General features: G+C 37.5%; 1 protein-coding gene across 1 annotated transcript in view; it reads left to right on the top strand.

The window, feature by feature from the left end:
* The first annotated feature begins 336 nt into the window (after positions 1–336).
* Positions 337–18,168, top strand: part of LOC121412993 (probable protein phosphatase 2C T23F11.1) — a 35,223-nt gene continuing 17,391 nt past the window's right edge. Inside the window, exons 1-2 of the mRNA XM_041605759.1 lie at positions 337–520; positions 14,473–14,581. Coding sequence (XP_041461693.1) covers positions 14,479–14,581 — 103 coding nt within the window. The 5' untranslated portion in view covers positions 337–520; positions 14,473–14,478. The remainder of the gene's footprint in view (positions 521–14,472; positions 14,582–18,168) is intronic.

The following is an 18,168-nucleotide window of genomic DNA, read 5'->3' as shown; positions in this document are numbered from 1 at the left end:
CTTATTTATTTGATAATTCATTTATTTATCATTTATTTATTTATTTGTGTACTTATTTCCCGACTTATTTATTTATTTCATTTCATTCCGGGGGTCCTATTTCTGGTTCAATGTAGGGTCAAAGTTCAAACCCCAGATTTGTGCAAATGGGCTTCAGTCAATAATCTGTGTTTGTTAGTTCTTAGGCCTTATTCTGGGCCTGGCGCAACTAAATATTTCTTTGGCTGATATTTCCCCGGGATATTTCTTTGGCTGATACAAAAATCAGCAATTTTAAGCATGCAGCATTATAGTGCAAAGTTTGAAGACAAAATATGTTGTCTATCTCAAAACGGAAGGGGGCGCCACGTTAAAGCACAAAAAATACGTTACGAAGCCATATTTTCATGCTTCGCGCACTGAAAACTAGCAAACGAGAATTGAATTGGGGGAAAAAAAACTCTGCATTTTTGAAGGACGTTGAAATTCATGGATCTCATGACATCAAGACCATTCTGATTAACGTTTTGAATTAGGAGAGGTGAGAAAAACATCTTTCTTTTCTTGATTTCCAGACCCCTTCTTACCATAATCCGTCTGGCTGTGTGAGTGTGACTGTGAATGCTGTCCGTGTGGTTTGAGTGTGTGAATGCGACTAGGCCTACTCCTCGTTTGCATTCTTCTGAAGTGCCAGCCCAGTGCAGTGCATACATCTGCAGCTGCTGAATGATGATAAACATTGCTGCAAGTGTGTGTGTAATTGAGTTTTGTCAGACGTGTATGGCATTATTATGAAATTGGGAACCAGCTCCTATTTTTCACGACAAGACATGCCTAAAATAGGGTACAGCTGGAACTTGGAAGCCGTCTGTCATGTTAATTGTTATTACCGGTACCTTTAGTAGAGGCGCACAGCCAATATTGGAGACTGTATCCAATGTGGGAGATTATCTCCAATTTCAGAGACTTATGTCAAATATTTGGGTATCCAATTTCAGAGACAGTCTCCAGTTTTGGAGACCAATTTCCTTTGTTTACATTTGCGGCAAAAGGATTACCTTGGCGGCAAATAAAAATGTGATAAGCAGATTCCTCATGAAAAATTACATCTTTTCACTGTCTACTTTAAAAATTCACCGTCTACTTTTGTTTTGATAAGGATTTTTGTTGTCAATCACACACAAAACAAATGGGCTTCTGACCTCAGTGTGACAAAATTTTGAGTGGAAAATATGCTTTTGTTGCTGTTGTTTCTTTGACCTTTTGCAAAGCAAGTCTCCAAACTGGGAGATTGGAGAGAGTCTCCCATATTGGCCGTGCGCCTCTACTGACCTAGGAGTTTTTTGACATTTTTAAAGAATTTCTCCTCGTACACAGACGGCTCGCTATCGTGCAGCCACCATTGGCATTAGGGAACTTGCAATGCAAAATCCCCCCGTCGGGGCTCTTCAATTTTTGTCTATAATGAATAAAATTTTGCAAATTAATGCGACCAAAATGCAAATTTATATTCCCTCTTGGCAGTAATTGCCAAAAAACAGAGAAAAATGAAGTTGGAAGGAACAAAAACAGTGACTTACCTCGGCTGTCGCGCAAATTAACTTCTCTGTTTTATCCGATCTTAAGTACATATACATATGGCCATTGAGTCCCCTGAACAGATCGCGCTAGAACTTTGGTCTCTGTATTTGGTGAGTGAAGCCAACGGAGTTCAGCTAAGCTGAACAACCAACAAAACAGAGACCGAAGCTTTTGGTCTAAGACATGCCCTACTACCGGCTTTGTGACCTTGGATAGCTGGTAGGAACTAGGATTAGCCAGGCGGCTGCTATTCTAGACATGCTAGAGAGTAAAAATCATTTACTGACGTACTAAGGTTACTCTCAATGAAGCCAGGTATCCCTATCCATTCATGTGCGTGTAGGCCGCCAAAACCTGAAACTTTCGTCGCCGAGACTTCTACTTTCCTTCTAAAAGATCTAGCCCTAAATCATGTACATAGGATGCAACTTCATTTCCGACATTTCTGCGCCATCGATTTTATTTTTAAACAAGAATTCATAAAAAAATGAGAAAAATATAATGACAAGGCAGAAGAGACTTGCCCGATGTTTACGCCGCCATCTTGTTTCCTATTGTTCTTCGCCAACGTTACAGACGCGTGCCAATAGAGGGCATACACAAAAATATTCCCAAAATTCAAGTTTTTGAGCACTCTGGTGAATAAAAAAATTATTTCCAAGTTACTAATGAAAAATAAATTACAACTGTATGGAAATTAGTAATTTTGGTCACAAAAGTGATATTTTAATGATTTTTTAAAGTGTATGCTATGTACAGCATTGGCATACCATAGTCCTAACTGTAGATTCACCACAGGCAGGGTGGTAGCAATGAACAAGTGACATCAACTGGGTACATGTACCGGTACTTGTTCACTCAGTCACACTATTGCGAGGTTAGTATGCTATATGAACCTCGCACAACCAACGTGTTACTGTTTACGCAATGGATTTTAGAGTTGTCCGACTGTCGTTAACATTGCTTCATAACATGAATGATGTTAGCCGAAACCTATTCTGCTACCCACCAGGGCCTTTTTTGGTGAAAAGCGTTCCAATTTCAATTTTTAACATATTTTTTAAATTTAAAAAGGACACAAAAAATAGCAAAATTGCTTACCTCGGCCTGGAAAGTGGCTTCGCACGTCTCTTCATCGGAACTAAAAGGAAGGTCGTTGGTGGCGCTAATACAGTTCACATCCTTAATTCAGCTCGTCGGTATTTTGAAACTAGATTCATGATTCATTGTATGCGCAATTCCAATGATTGTTTGATAAAATAGAGACACCAATAATTTTTGCTGACGATAATACTTTTTGGAAAATATCAAAAACGATGACAAATTAAATAAAAAATATGGAAAATTCTACGTACCTTGAACGAAGCCACGCAAGTTCTACTGTTCGTTTGTCAATTAACGTTTCACCAAAGTCTTTACAGTAAAAAGATTGGACGTTTTGTCGACTTCGCGTAACGCTTTGCATCGATTTATGTGTAAGATAGTTTTTGTGTCTAGTCTTTCCCTTGTAGTGTCTTTAATATGAAGATAAATTGCGCGCCCTCTTTCGCTTATTAGACGAAAAATTTGAGAACTCGCAAGGTTGGTTTGTAATGTATTTTGTCAACGAGAAGAAAGATCAACGCTTAAATGACGCTTTTTGAGGGATATTCATCATATTAGGAGGAATCGACTTCACATCGTTTGTTAAGTTTCGTTGGAGGACTTCATTCTGTAAGTCTTATTAAATTTTCGTGAATTTATGGCATTGTTGAATGCGCCGTGCCTTTAATTTTCCTGTACACGGCGGCAGAGATACACCCATAGGTAATGAACAAGGTTATGATATAACCTTGTTCTCATCTCAGTTATATCTCCATGTGTGGCAAAATAAGGGTGGCAATGTTTGGCTTATTTTCTCTTTTTCTTTTGGATAAATGCTTGATTTGTTTACACTGACAGTTTCCATTACACCTATTCATCATACAACTTGATTCTTTGAATTATTTTTTTCTTAATTAAATATGGCCAATACTTTCCGCCAGTAGAGGGCGTACACAAATATATGCCCAAAATTCAAGTTTTTGAGTGCTCTGGTCAGTTCAAAATTTATTCTAGGTTACTAATGAAAATTGAATTGCAACTGTATGGAAATTAATAATTTTGGTCACAAAAGTGATATATTAATGATTTTTTAAACTGTGTGCTCAATACAGCATTGGCATACCATAGTCATAGTCTAACCCAGGGAGCTCCCACGAAGCGTGCCGGAGCACAGGAGCTCACCGTGCATTTACTCATACTCATGGGACTAGGGTAGATTGTGGTCACAATAACTTGGAAAGAAAATTGTGAAAACAGAAATTATGCACCTACCACGATTATATGGATGAAGGTCTATCGTGTGGCAGTATCCTGACATCTAGGCACAGACTGGAACCTCAAAATAAAAAAAAGTTCTGTCGCGGTAGCTCTCCTTCTACCCCAGTCTCGATCGGCCATTTGCTATGAATTTTGAAAGAAGGAGAGGTATACCGCGGCAGAACTTTCGTTTTTTTTTTTAGGTTCCAGTACTGGTTATATGGCGATGTGTGGTTTCAGCAGGTAAAGGTATTAATGAGAGCATGGGCAAGTAAAAGATTGGTCAAATTTCTCTCTTTTTTGTATGGTAGCTGCAATGGAAACTTGAAAATTTTTCTTTCACTCGTTACGCAAGAGACGGATGTAAGGCGGGGGGGGGGGTTCTCCTCCCTCCCCCCTCGGATGCGAAAAGGGGACGATTGATTGCATTAACTACAATTTACAAGCAATCATGCGATCAATCGCTATAAACCTTGTTCAAACCAGGATCCCTTGGAAAAAAAATTGTGACAAATACAAAAACAAAGCGGTCATCAACATTCTTTTGGAGGAGATACTCAGCTCACCCCCCCCCCCATCGAGTACAATTACGTGTAGTTGTTCATGTTCATTGATGACATACAATGTTTTATGTAAAGTACATATTGAGGCAAAGCTTTTATGATTCTCCATAGTCTATACAATATCTGATGTGGTTTATGCAGTTTGACAAGATACTGAGCTGGGCAAAGGTGAAGTGGAAATATTGGGGTCGTCAGGCCAATAAAAATTGTAGAGACCGTCAAGTGCACTTGTTCAAGTACTGCATGTATTGGTTTATTCATTGGTCTAATGTCAATTCATCTAATTACCAACTCATCTACCGGTATCATTTGGTCTGTCATCGACTTTTTCCACTATCCACATGGTCTAATTACCATTTCGTTCACTCACCATTTCATCTAATAACCAGTTGGTCCAAATGCCATTTAGTCCATAAACCATGAAGTCTTTTATTGGAAGAGAATGTTAATTGGCCAAAATGAATGAAAAGAAATTGGGTATTAGACCAACTGGTTATTAGACAAAATGGTCATAAGACGAAGTGGTCATACATGAGCTGGGGCCCGTTTCATAAAGAACTTGCAACCGTTGTAACTTTGCCATAATGGCAACTACCACATAGATGCCAACCCTCCCGATTTCATCGGGAGGCTCCCGAAAATTCATCCCAACTCCCGCCCTTACGATTACCATCCTTATCCTCCCGAAATTATGATTTTTTTGCATTGATCAAATTGGATTGGAAGTACCCCGGTACATGTATTGTCTGCTAACTCAAGCATGTATTAACTCCATTACGTTTGATGCTACTAAATTCTGTGTGAAATTGGCAGACAAATAAGGAGCAGCGAAAAGCTGGTGCATGTGATATGCCCAACGGGAATCCACTGTGCACCAGGCCGGTAGGCCTGGCTAGCTTCGTGAGCCGTGTGCGCTCGCGGCCGCTGGATTTGTCAAGTCATGCGGTGGAATATCGGTGTGTGATTTCGGCGTGTTGATGGGTTGATATTGACACGAAATGGCGGAAAATCAACAAAAGAAGACCAAGAAATTGTCTCAGAAGGTGAGCTTTTCTTTACTGGATTTATAGTGGAACATAACCTGCCTATAGCTGATAATTCCTCCTTATTATTATTGTTGAACGGGTACTTTTCTTCTATTGTCCCCTCATTTTTTTTTCCATGTAAAAATGCATATTTGATATTTTTTATGTTAAAAAAGTGGGAACAATGTTTTTTTAAAAACATGTGAAATGCTCCAAAATAAGGGTCAGATTGCACCAGAGAGCATCTAGAAACCCAGAGCTTCCAGGGCCCTGGACCCCGGCCGCAAGGGTCAAGCGCTCCGCGCTCGAGATGTGCGCTACGCGCACATAATTTGGTGTCGGTTGCAAATCCTCCCTAATTCTGATTTCCAAAAGTTGGCATCTCTGCTACCATGGTAGCAGGGCTCAGCAGCCAATCATAATCAAGATTACCATGGTATTTGCCATAATGGCAAAGTTACAACAGTTGCAAGTCCTTTATGAAATGGGGCACCTGGTGATTAGACGAAGTGATGATTGGACCAAATAGTTATTAGACCAAACGTTGGACAAAATGTCGGTGGATGGAGTGGCATAAGACTAAATGAAGGTTGACCATGTGGTGAGTAGACAGGTTGGCAGTGGATTTATTGGCAATTTACCTGTGTATCTTCCACTCGGTTAAAAAAAAAAGAAAAAAACTTACATGTACCTGAAAAACAGAGGCCTAAATGTGTGCACACTACAGTACATTGAATTCTTTTGTGTGAGCTTTAAAGAGAAATTCCAGTAGTTGCAGTAAACACTGATTTCATGAAAAAGTCTGTAAAACAAGGCTTAATTGTCAGTATATCATCGAGGATCTAGATCTGGTACAGTTACATAAACTGAACTTTGTGAAATCTTGAAATCTACGCTGAAAAATGTTCAGACTGAAGATCCCCAACACAGATAAGCGCACGTGGGACAGTGTATAATAATTCCCCCGGCTCCGGTGCAATATTTTCCCTATTATGCAAATTAGTGAGTAGATGGTGACAAGAATCTGGCTCCAAGAAGGTAATATAAAAACGTCACATATGTACACTGTATGTGAAGATTCCGGTTATAACTTTATATTTATTTCCAGTACCGTTCTTTTCATGATACATGTACATGTACAAAAATAAAACAAATGATAACAATTTTTGTTGTTTGAGCTGAAATGGCATTTCCATCCGAAAGATGATTTTTGCAGGTACTAGCCAGGTACATGTATTAATATTCTGCTGTCAAATAGCACTTAATCCACCAGAACGATGTATATGAGCTCTGTACAGATATTACATGTACATGTATATCATTACCCTGGGGCCATTAGATCATGACTTGTCTGCACACAACATGTGAATACAAGGATTCTGTTAGAGACTTCACAATACTGTCTGGATAAACAGTGTATTTTTATTATTTCAGTTCACTTTAATTTCAATTTATTTATTTAACCATCATCCTGAAGTTACAATACAATTGCACAGATACATACCATAATTAATTTTCTTCAAACAAATTGCATATCAATACAAATACAATTAAGGAATACACCAGCAAAAAAGCAAAATTCTTAAAATAAAAGCAAGACAAATCATAACAGAAATCATTGTAGCACAAACTGGTTTGAACATTTTGAGACTTGGAAAATATCAGTTAGTTGGGAAGGGGGGGGGGGGGGGTATTGCCATGAAATAATTCCGCTCCCTATTTTACATTGTGAAAGAATCTGTGATGATAGTCTGTAATTAGTATCAAAAGAATATATCTTCAGAAATAGTTTTTGTTGTAGGTAATGACCTTGAAAACACACCTAAAATTCAATACAAACAGTAAATTGGCTAATTTTCCAGAATCAAATGGCATTCAAATGGTGTTTACATTGACTTTCAAATGGGTGTCATTTCAATACAAAGGGTGAGCTTAAGCCAAAACTTGAAAGACATGTTCAACTTTTGGTCTACTTTGAGCAACATTAAGTATTTGAACTCAAAACTATATCATTTGACCTTGAAATTATTCCAAATATAGCTATTTGTTGCTTCATAAGTAGCATATTCAAATCGCGCGTGTACATTGTACTTTGCAACACATTTCAAAATGGATTTTCTCATAGAGAGAATACCTGATCAGGCTGATATTTGCAGGATTAGTAGTCCGTAATGTGTTCTTGGAGGATCTACAGATTAAGTACATATTCTCTCGTGACAATGACCTTGAAAATACAGCTGATAATCATGAAAATCTATAAATCATACAATTTTCATTAGTAATTACGTGTTTTTATCCCACTCATGTCTTGATAGAATAGTTACCGGTACCTAAACTGTAGATTTTCCAAGTACTCATTACAGACTACTGATACTGAAAATATCAGCCTGATCAGGTATTCTCTCTATGAGAAAATCCATTTTGAAATGTGTTGCAAAGTACAATGTACACGCGCGATTTGAATATGCTACTTATAAAGCAACAAATAGCTATATTTGGAATAATTTCAAGGTCAAATGAAATGGTTTTGAGTTCAAATATTTCATGTAGCTTAAAGTAGACCAAAAGAGGAACATGATTTGCAATTATCAGCATGAACTTACAATCTAAGATGGAATAACACACAATTAAAAGTGGATAAAAACACTTGATTATTAATGAAAATTGTATGATTTATTGATTTTTATGATTTTCAGCTGTATTTTCAAGGTCATTGTCATGAGAGAATAGGTACTTAATCTGTAGATCCTCCAAGAACTCATTAAAGACTACCAATACTGCAAATATCAGCCTGATCAGGTATTCTCTCTATGAGAAAATCCATTTTGAAATGTGTTGCAAAGTACATTGTACATGCGCGATTTGAATATGCTACTTTATGAAGCAACAAATAGCTATATTTGCAATAATTTCAAGGTCAAATGATATAGTTTTGAGTTCAAATACTTAATGTTGCTCAAAGTAGACCAAAGTAACACTTGAAAATATGGGTAAATGTCTATCAAAACACAGAAATTGGTCCCCTTCCTCGATGGGACGGGAGGTGATCCGTGACCTTGAACTTGGCATCTTTTGAAAAAAATCCAACTTTGAGGGCGCCCTACAGGAAAACGACACATACTCTTGGGTCAATTTTTTGTAATTCTGTTGAGTATCTGAAAGTCCATAAATGTGCATAATATTTGGTTCTAAGCTAATTTAGTTTTGGATTTATGAGCCTCCAAACATGCTTCTGAAATCATTGACACGGATGCTTAACGCCATTTTTGGTGACCTCGTGTGCGAAATCCGGTTGACAGGTCCGCACTACAGTATACTCTGCATGTTTAGACCAAAAAGTTCTTCCAATTTACTTAAAATAAAGACTGTAATCAATCAAACTTTGCTGCAGTAGTCAATCAAAAATAGGCAATTTTATTTAAAATAATTTTGTTGTGTGTGCATTGGTTGCTATGGGAGGCCGTATCTTAGCAACCATTTGACCTTGGGGCAAAATATTTCAGATTTTTCCGTCAGACACTTGGGGCAACATTTGGTGCGAGTTTAAAGAAAATCGAAGAGGGTCGGGTGACAAGCATTGGTTGATTTGACATGGATTGACCCGTATGTATGAACTATCCAAGCCCCCCTCCCCAGTAAAATATATATATATACCTGTAATTGAATGAATGAATGAATTAATGAATAAATAAATAAAAAAAATGTTAGAGGAAAATGAAATCCTTGGAACTGTAAAGTTTGCTAGAGTGAAAATAGAAAAAATAAAGGAATAAGATTAAGGAAAGTTTGGAAACGATAATTACATGCATGAAGAGGATGATACACACAGTAAGGGAAAAGCATACAATGGGGAAGTTGTTTGTACACGTGTGAAATCACACATCTTGGTTGCACTGACTATGGGAAGATATCCATGGCATTAAAATAAATACCAGTTGTGGTAATGATCTCAAAATGAGTTCGAACAGAGTCCAAGAAAATTAGCACCCAACTGTTTGTACCAGGTATGTAAAATAAGTGGCTCTGGAAGATAGTGTGTAATTGCTGAGAAATGGAACTCCATCATTGAAAACAAAATGGAATTCCATCAAATGTTAGGTATATTTCCAAGCAATATTAATACACTGTCCCACATATGCCTTTTTGTGATAGTGATTATAAGAATTACCGTATTGATTTTGAGCTAAGATTTCACGATTTCACAAAGATAAACCTGTTTACATTTAATGTACCAGATCTAGATATACAATGTACCGTATGATAATATGGGACAACATTGATTTTTAAAGACTTTCTCATCCAATAATTGTTTGCTGCATCTACATGTAACATACCCTTGATAGTAATTTTAACGTTCAATGCTTATAATTTTGTTTATTTGTTGTTCAATAATTTACAAAATATCATTGATTTGTTTCTGTGATATAAATTTCTGTATTTAACTGGTTTCAAGGGTTTCATTTTCCTTTGTATCATATCTATGCAAAACAATATTTTTCTGGCATGAATGCAACATGAGTGTTTGCATGCGATCAGTGTGCTCACTGTGCTGTTACTGATCGGTTTGTTTGGCAAATGTACATCGTAATCAATTTATTCGAGGAAAATGTCCTAATTATGTCATGTAAATACAAGTTCATTTACAATGTATGGTAGACAGCTAGAAAAGACTCAGGAATTAAAGCTGCTTGTACAATTTATGGTTTTAGAAGACAACTTTTCCCTTCCTTTTTATGTACAGTATTGAATCCATATTATAAAGTAAAATCTACTTCCTCAGTTAGGCAGCTTCATTATTTTTAACTTTTATACTCTCACTCTAAAATGTGGGAGTACCGTCTGCTTTTTTAAAGGTATGTTTAATACTCACAGCATACAGCCACCAAACCCCTCCCCCCACCCCCCCCCCCCCCCCCCCGTCTGAATACTCTTACCGCTTTATTTTTTAAATGGATGGCTGAGAGAAAAAAATCCCTTTACAATAATACATTATGTACTTATCCATATTAGATATTTTTATCAAACATGCATGCCTACATGTACATGTAATGCAAGCATCTTCGAGGTCTTTGTATGTTATTCTCTCTATATTATGATTAATGTGCGTGTTCAGTACATGTGCTACTGCTTCGTTTCACTTGTTTGATGAAGATTGCTCTTCATTTTGTCAAGTGAAATTTGATTAAAAGTGGCAGAGACATACAGAGAGTGTGGAGGAAGTACATTTACAATTAAATTAAAGGGGGAAATCAAACCTGGCTTGCTGAATAGAGAAACCAGAGGAAAAGAAATCGCATGAATTAAATACGTACTGTCGACCTGTAAATCAAATCAGGCAAAAAAGAGAAGAAAGATTATTTAATTGTCATAGTTTTGTAAAAAGACCACAGTCTATCAGATGATGGATTACTGTACATATATGTACCCGTACTGATATGCTGGTAATGTACGTATAAGGGTGTGTTTATGCTTCCATTCGAGGACAGAATCAGCGTTGTCAAACGTTGATTCAAAACGCCGATCGTAAACGTGGTTCTGGGAGTGCTATTTATGCTTAACGTTTCAGAGCAAATTATGATCTCCAGCTGGCTTCGCATCGTAAAGCGAGGTCAAATTGGGCGCACCTTTTTTCGAAAGTTCTTTTTCCGAGTGTTATTATTACGTGGAGATAACATGGAGCAATACGATTTGCCCGCGGATTTTCATCTCACCGGAAGCATGTACCAAATGACGTCATTTAAACACGTTTACGATCGTTCTGTTTATACTTCCCCAGAAAGCCTGATTCTGGTCAAATGACGTTTACAAACGCACCTTTTTGTGAGTTTACGATCGGCATTTTGAAACAGCGTTTAAATGAAAGTAAGCATGGACGCAACTGTGTTTTGGACTAATGTTTGGAAACGCTGATTCTGGCCTGAAAAGTGGAAGCATAAACATGGCCTAAGTAATGTAGGTTGACCATCCAGGGGGGGGGGGGCACTCTGATATATTAGTGGTAAGGGGACGTGCTGCTTTGATTCAGATCTAATTTCTAAGTTCTCAATAAGCCTGAGTCATATCGATTATTTTGAAAACCGGTGTTCGACAGCTCTAATTCGATCGAACATCGATGCATCGAATATTGAAGGCGGGGAAAATTTAGTCATTTGTTTTTGCGTCGATCGATATGCGATGCGCTTTGCATATATGCACTACGCACTGACGGTATGCGCTGGCGTTGGCCGGGTGAGCGTTGCACAAGCAGATGACAGAGCAAAGTTCGTTTGTATTTTCCATGATCACAAAACACACAAAAAAGGCCGGGGACCAAAGCAGAATTCTTCCCAAAATATCTTCAAAAATGATATTTGCAGATGACAACATATAAGTTTAAAATGAAACAATAATAAAGACATGAATCACGCAGAGTCGATCCGGATGATTTTCGGTCGACTAGCATTCGCAGTCCATTCACCAGCCCCGTCCGCAGCTCCGTACACTCACTCTCCCGAAACGACAGGCGTGCTTGACGTCAGCGCCAGCAAACAAGTGCAATCAACGGAGAGCGCTGTAACTTGCCTGAGATTGTGTAGTTGGATCCAAAATGAGCTCTAAATAAATTTATGGGAATAAATACGTAATTTTCTCTGGATGGTCATTTGAATTGCTATTCAATGCTGATATAACGATTGTGAGGAAAGATTGTGGAATATGAGTTATGACGATGTTCGAGAATTAATCCTGATAATGACAATCCAGTTTTTTAGACGCAATTGAGCATGCGATCAAAATAAATACGAATGTTTCGAATCGAGCCCTAAATTCATCTAAATTATTACGATTTAACAATATTTTATGGTCATACTAAGAATATTGACGATGTCAGCAAAGTATGTTATGTTCATATGGAAGAATTAATATTGGGATTATTTCTATTGTTATTCCATCTCTGGACGTCTCCTCGAGCTCCGAGAAAATAAGCACAATGCGCATGCGTGTTTGATGACGTATGACATATTTTCCCATTCATGAAATCAGAGCCCAAAGTTGGGCACAAACTAGCTTCAAATTGATGGGAAAAAATATCAAACGCAATTTTCTCTGTTTTGTCATGTAAAATGTTATCATATGGTGATATTACGAACTTGAACAGAGTTTTTGCATGTAGACAATGTTCGAGAATCAATCCTGACGTGATGATTATTTTTTTTAGACAAGTGCACTAGCTCGACTCAAGAAGTCAAGTCGATCGTCATGAGATGTCCGCCATTGAAAATTGAAACGAAATACAAACGTTTCACATCAAGCTCTAAATTCATATTAATGATTATCATATGCAAATTATTGTTAAATATTACGATTAAATAATGTTCTATGGTCATGATTTTAATATTGTTCATGAAAGCAAGATTTATTTTACGTTGATCGCGTCAATTTCCGGCCATTTTCTGGTTTGATTAAAGAACAGTACTGCGCATGCACGATTGATGGCCATGACTTCCATTCATGAGTTCATTGATCGTGCATAAATTATCTCGGCACGAGCAGACGAGTAAGACTCGAACTATGATCGAAATAAACTTCAATCAAATTAATGGTGAATAGCATCATAATTACTCATTCGGTTTCATTTTGGGGGCAATAGAAATCAAGTAAGTAGTAGTAAAGTTGGACATTACTGATATTTTGATGATTGATTGTGTAAACCAAACGAATCGGCCGGCCGACGTATTTTTTTTTTTTCGATGCACCGATTTTGCAAAATCTGCACCGGTGTTCGATGACATCGATCGAACACCGATTTTAAAATCGATTCGACTCAGGCTTAGTTCTCAAGATACTTCGAGTGACAAAAGTTCCGTTCAAAAGCCGCCCCGCTCGCAAGACCCCTGTAGCGCTAGAGCTGCACGCACAGCTTTACAACTCCCTCCGTTAGCTGTGTAGCATCATGTGCAGCTAGCGCCCGTACATGTACACTATATGCATGCACAGTGCTAGCGAGCACTGTACCTACTGTACTGCGATCCCATTCCGTAGACCCCGTTTTTCACACCGCCCAGTATATATTTAGTTCCCGAGACCGTGCATTTTACCCCTGTGGTCAGTTCCTTTAATAGACACCCATTTCAGGGTTTTGTGAGGCACACCCCCATCAAAATATAATTTGAGTGCCCCCCTCCCCCTGGTTATCATCCGCAAGCTGAGTATTTGCTCAAGATGAAGCAATTTTTTTTTCTTACAAGATAATACAAAATAGAAGATATTTCACTGTAAAAAATTTCCACACATTTCTGTGGTACCAGACTTCTAATAGATTCGACTTAAATCGGCAAAATTTAAAGTTACACACACCTTTCTAATTTGGGAAAGTCCCGATAGTCTCTTTAATTTATAAATGGTCTTTTGAATATGAACTTCCTAGTGCATATACTGTATATCTGGTTTCTATTGTACAAGTAATGCCTTGTAATGATTGATGGAAGATAATCAAATGTTCTTGCAACTCAATGGTTGATTCTTGCATAATTTGCTCTACATGTGTACATTTTACATGTGTGCCTTCGCAGAACATAAGTTGGCATGTTTATGTATGTATTTTGATGCCGAGTCTGCTGAAACAGACGCTTGCTGAGTATGTTAGAATACCATTGGGTCTTGACCCTCTACTGCTGCGGCACATAGTCATAATATACGTACAGTAGTTGAGATTCACCCCAAGCCCCCCCCCCTCCCCTGACAGGTTCTTAGACAATCATGTTTATATACCCATCTTTCTTTATTTATATCCGACATGTTTGCATCAAACGACAATGACAATATATGTTTGCTGCTGCAGGTTTGAAGTTTATTTACTTGAATTATAATGTACGGCAAAAGTTTGTCTTTATTGTATGCATGAATGAAGTGCTACGCTTTCACCACGCTCCAAATTTAATGGAATATGTCAACAGCACGTAACCCTGTTTTTCTAATTTTTTCTTTCATCTTTGTCATTTTTGTAGGTAGAGATGGGTCAGACGTTATCAGAACCCGTCACCGTCAAAGAGACGTCCACGGCTTCAAACCATTTCGTCAAAGTTGGGGCCTCCTCGATGCAGGGATGGCGAATCAGTATCCTTTATAATTATACGTTGATGATTCTTGAGTGTTCCCTTGATGATATCTGAACTCAGGCAAATTGAAAAGAAAAAAAAATTGGGGGGGGGGGCTACTTCTTACAACCTGCGGGTTAATTTGGAACATTGGATAATCTTGCAGTGAATGGGGATTTTCCAGGGCTCTTTCTTATTTTCCATGGATTTTGGGAGTAAAAATACCCTGAGCCCCTGTTTAAATCTATCCTTGTGTGAACTGCATCCTTTTCTGGTCCTCACCTAGCCCAGATTGGCCCTAGTCTGCAGGCACAGACCCTGATTGAAACTTCAATCAACAAGTGTGTCTCCAGGCAAAGACTAGCACAGTATACAAAACTTTCTGTTTCAATTCAAGGGCCTTCAGTACACAAGGCATGAGTAGGCTGCAATTCAGACCCTTTACTTGAGTGAAGGGTTTGCCCAGCAGACTAGTTTGGCCCCTTGTGAGAGACAAGCTATTTCCTCCATCCCGACTTAGAGGGAGACTCACAAAAATCAAATTATTCCACCCCCCCCCCCCCCCCCCGTCCACTACAGGGGCTAGGGGAGGGGGGGGTTCAATGATAAAGAAAATTAAATACACACATTCAATGCATTGCTTATTTTGCATATTGCAGTGTAGATTGTTTTCAAAGTGCAGCATGTCTACATACAATAATTCATTATTACAAGTTCGATATATACATGTATGTACAGTAGAATTTATTTTATCATCTAACATTTAAGTCCTTGAGATAATGATCCACTCACTACCATGTCAGATAAAGACCTTTGAGGTCAACAAATGGACTTTGTTCTTTCATGCCCCTTTCACAGTAAATCGCTGGTCTGCACTATAAAGTCTTGGAATTACTGAAAGGCTCCAGCCAAAGTCCATGCTAAGGTTGCGTTGCTCTGAGAAGCACCAGACGTGGTCCAATTCCAGACCGTCCATGGACCTGAGAAAGATATCACTCTAAAACCCAGGCCAGATTTGCCATATTCATTGCATGGTCAAAGGTCATATGATAAGCATGCGCGAAACCTCGCTTCGCTCTGTAGTATGAATGAATTTGATATCAGTTTTAGCTATTGTGATACCAGAATATGTTTATACGTCGATGTCAGGGGTGTGAGAGTTCAGATTTTTATCTGATTTCAGATTTTTTTGTTTTTATTTTCAGCTTAATTTCAGCTTATTTTGGCTTCCCTCTGTACAAAATGTATGGGAGCTCTTTGTATTTCAGACTTTTTCAGCACTCTTCAGCTTTTTCCAGATCGTTTTATTTCTGACCACTCACACCCCTGGTTGGCGTGTGCATTTATAACGTTTTATGATGTTTGACTCTGTTTCTTTTAATACTTTCTTACAATTTTTTTGGTGCGATCCCCTGTGAATTACTGAAAACAACATTCACTGCTTTCAGGCAAACTAGTTTTGCATGGTTCGGGTGCATACCTGAAGCGGAAGAATTACTGATCATTAACCCTTTGCACGCTGATGTTGCAATTTTGCACATTCGTACAGTTGAATTGAACAATCGTAATAATTTGTTTTCTCCTCTACATACATATTAGAGAAGCTTATAAATTACAATAGTTCTTGGTAACATCTACATGTACATAATAATCATAAGCATCGATGGTGCAATATGGAAATCTAAAATTAAAGAAAATAACATGGAAAAAATTGTCCTCGTAATCCCCCAAGAGAAATTCAGCATGCAAAGAGTTAAACTTGTTTTTATGGATAAACTTTATGCCTATGCAATCTACATCATTAAAACTGCTGTTACCATCTTGTGCAACCATTATTGATGAACAAATGAATAACTTTTTGATGAAAATTAAATAACTTTAATCAACAATTGAATCAAAGGAAGTGGGGTTTACCATCAATACCATGAACGTGTCATGTGAATGTAGTTTACTTAGAGTTTCAAAATTTACGTGCAAGTCATCATGTGACTGATTTCTATCTTGCATTTTGCAACACTGTTGTGTTGTTGTTTTCCTGACCGTAACTCTGTTTCCTTTTGGAAACGAGCCAAAGTTGATCATTGCAACTTTATTTTCAAAAGGTTTTGAAAGGTAAAAGAAAGTGGTTTCAGCAAACAATTATTTCATGAGAAAGTATGTTAAATCAAGGCTAATTGTCACCATGGTATTATAGATGTGGTATGTAAACTTATCTTTGTGAAATCATGAAATCTCAGCTCAAAACCGATAATTCTGATGATCACTTAACAGAAATGCACATGTGGGAAAATGTATTAATATTGCATCGAAAATGTATCGGTTTGATGCCAAAATGTTACCTACCTGCTTTTCCAATATGTTTCAACAAAATAATACTATCCATACCTACCACACAAGACAAGCATCTAATATGCATTTGTATAACCCTCGCACACTGTTGGCTCACAAATCTGTCAGACATTATGGACCTGATGTTTGGAATTCGATACCTACTAGTATTAGGAATATATTATCAGTGCATTCCTTCAAAAATGCGGTAAAACGCATACTTGTCTCTAAGATGTAATTTCTTTAGCAAGACACATTTTGTTGTACTGTACATTTTAAACTTAAGGATTGATATAATTTCAAGTATTATTACGCCTCATACACTCCTTGTAAATATTTGTAAATAGTTGTGGAACATAATAATTTGTTTATTTAGTTTTCTTTGTTTTGTTTTTCTTATTCTTTCCCTTCTTTGAGTAATCATTAGTTTTGACTTTTCAGTATTGTTTTTATATTTATGTATGCATTTCATATATTCAAAGGTCTGACAACAGCTCAAGCATCTGCTTATTTTGTCATACCACTGCATGTCTGCAAAAATTAACCTTGTTATAATCAGTTATGTTAATGTTATGTTAATCATCATAATTATACATTATTATTATGTAAAATTCAATGTAATCAAGTTTGTGATGGTTACACTATGTAAATTATCATGACATGCAGAAACAAATAAATAAATAAATGTTATAAAAAATAAATACCCGGCATTTGATTAAATTCCGTGCTTATTTTGCTTTCTCAGCAATTACTCATTTTCTTCCAGAGCCATTTGGCACACTATGTTTTATCTCTATGAATACAAACACTTGGGTGGCAATTTTATTGAATTCTGTTCAAACTCATTTTGAGATTGTTACCCGGTGGGGGGGGGGCAGTCAAATATAATTGTTGTACACACGTGTGACCAAGTAATTTCCAAACACCCCCTAAACGAGTTTTTCTCTGTATGCAAAATAACCCACCTAAACAAGTTTTTTGTGGGCTTTATATCGACACATTTTGGCCCCTAAACAAATTGTCGCCAAAATATGACCTCGGGGAAAGCTTGGGGAAAAAACATACCCTAAACACGTTTGGCTAGTCTTGAAAAAAAAAAGCTTTGGGGAAAAAACAACATACCCTAAATACATTTGACCCCATGATTGACTATTGACCAGTCTTTCAAAAACACCCTTTTTCTTGAAAATCAGTTTTTTTGATACCCTTATGGAGGCCACATGCGGACCGCATCCAAAACTGAAAATAAAACACCCCTTTAAACACGTTTTTTTTTGG

Source organism: Lytechinus variegatus, chromosome 1, assembly GCF_018143015.1.
Source record: "Lytechinus variegatus isolate NC3 chromosome 1, Lvar_3.0, whole genome shotgun sequence".
In the NCBI taxonomy this organism is placed as follows: Eukaryota; Metazoa; Echinodermata; class Echinoidea; order Temnopleuroida; family Toxopneustidae; genus Lytechinus; species Lytechinus variegatus.
Note: the sequence above shows the minus strand (reverse complement) of the source record. Positions and strands in the feature narration are given on the sequence as shown.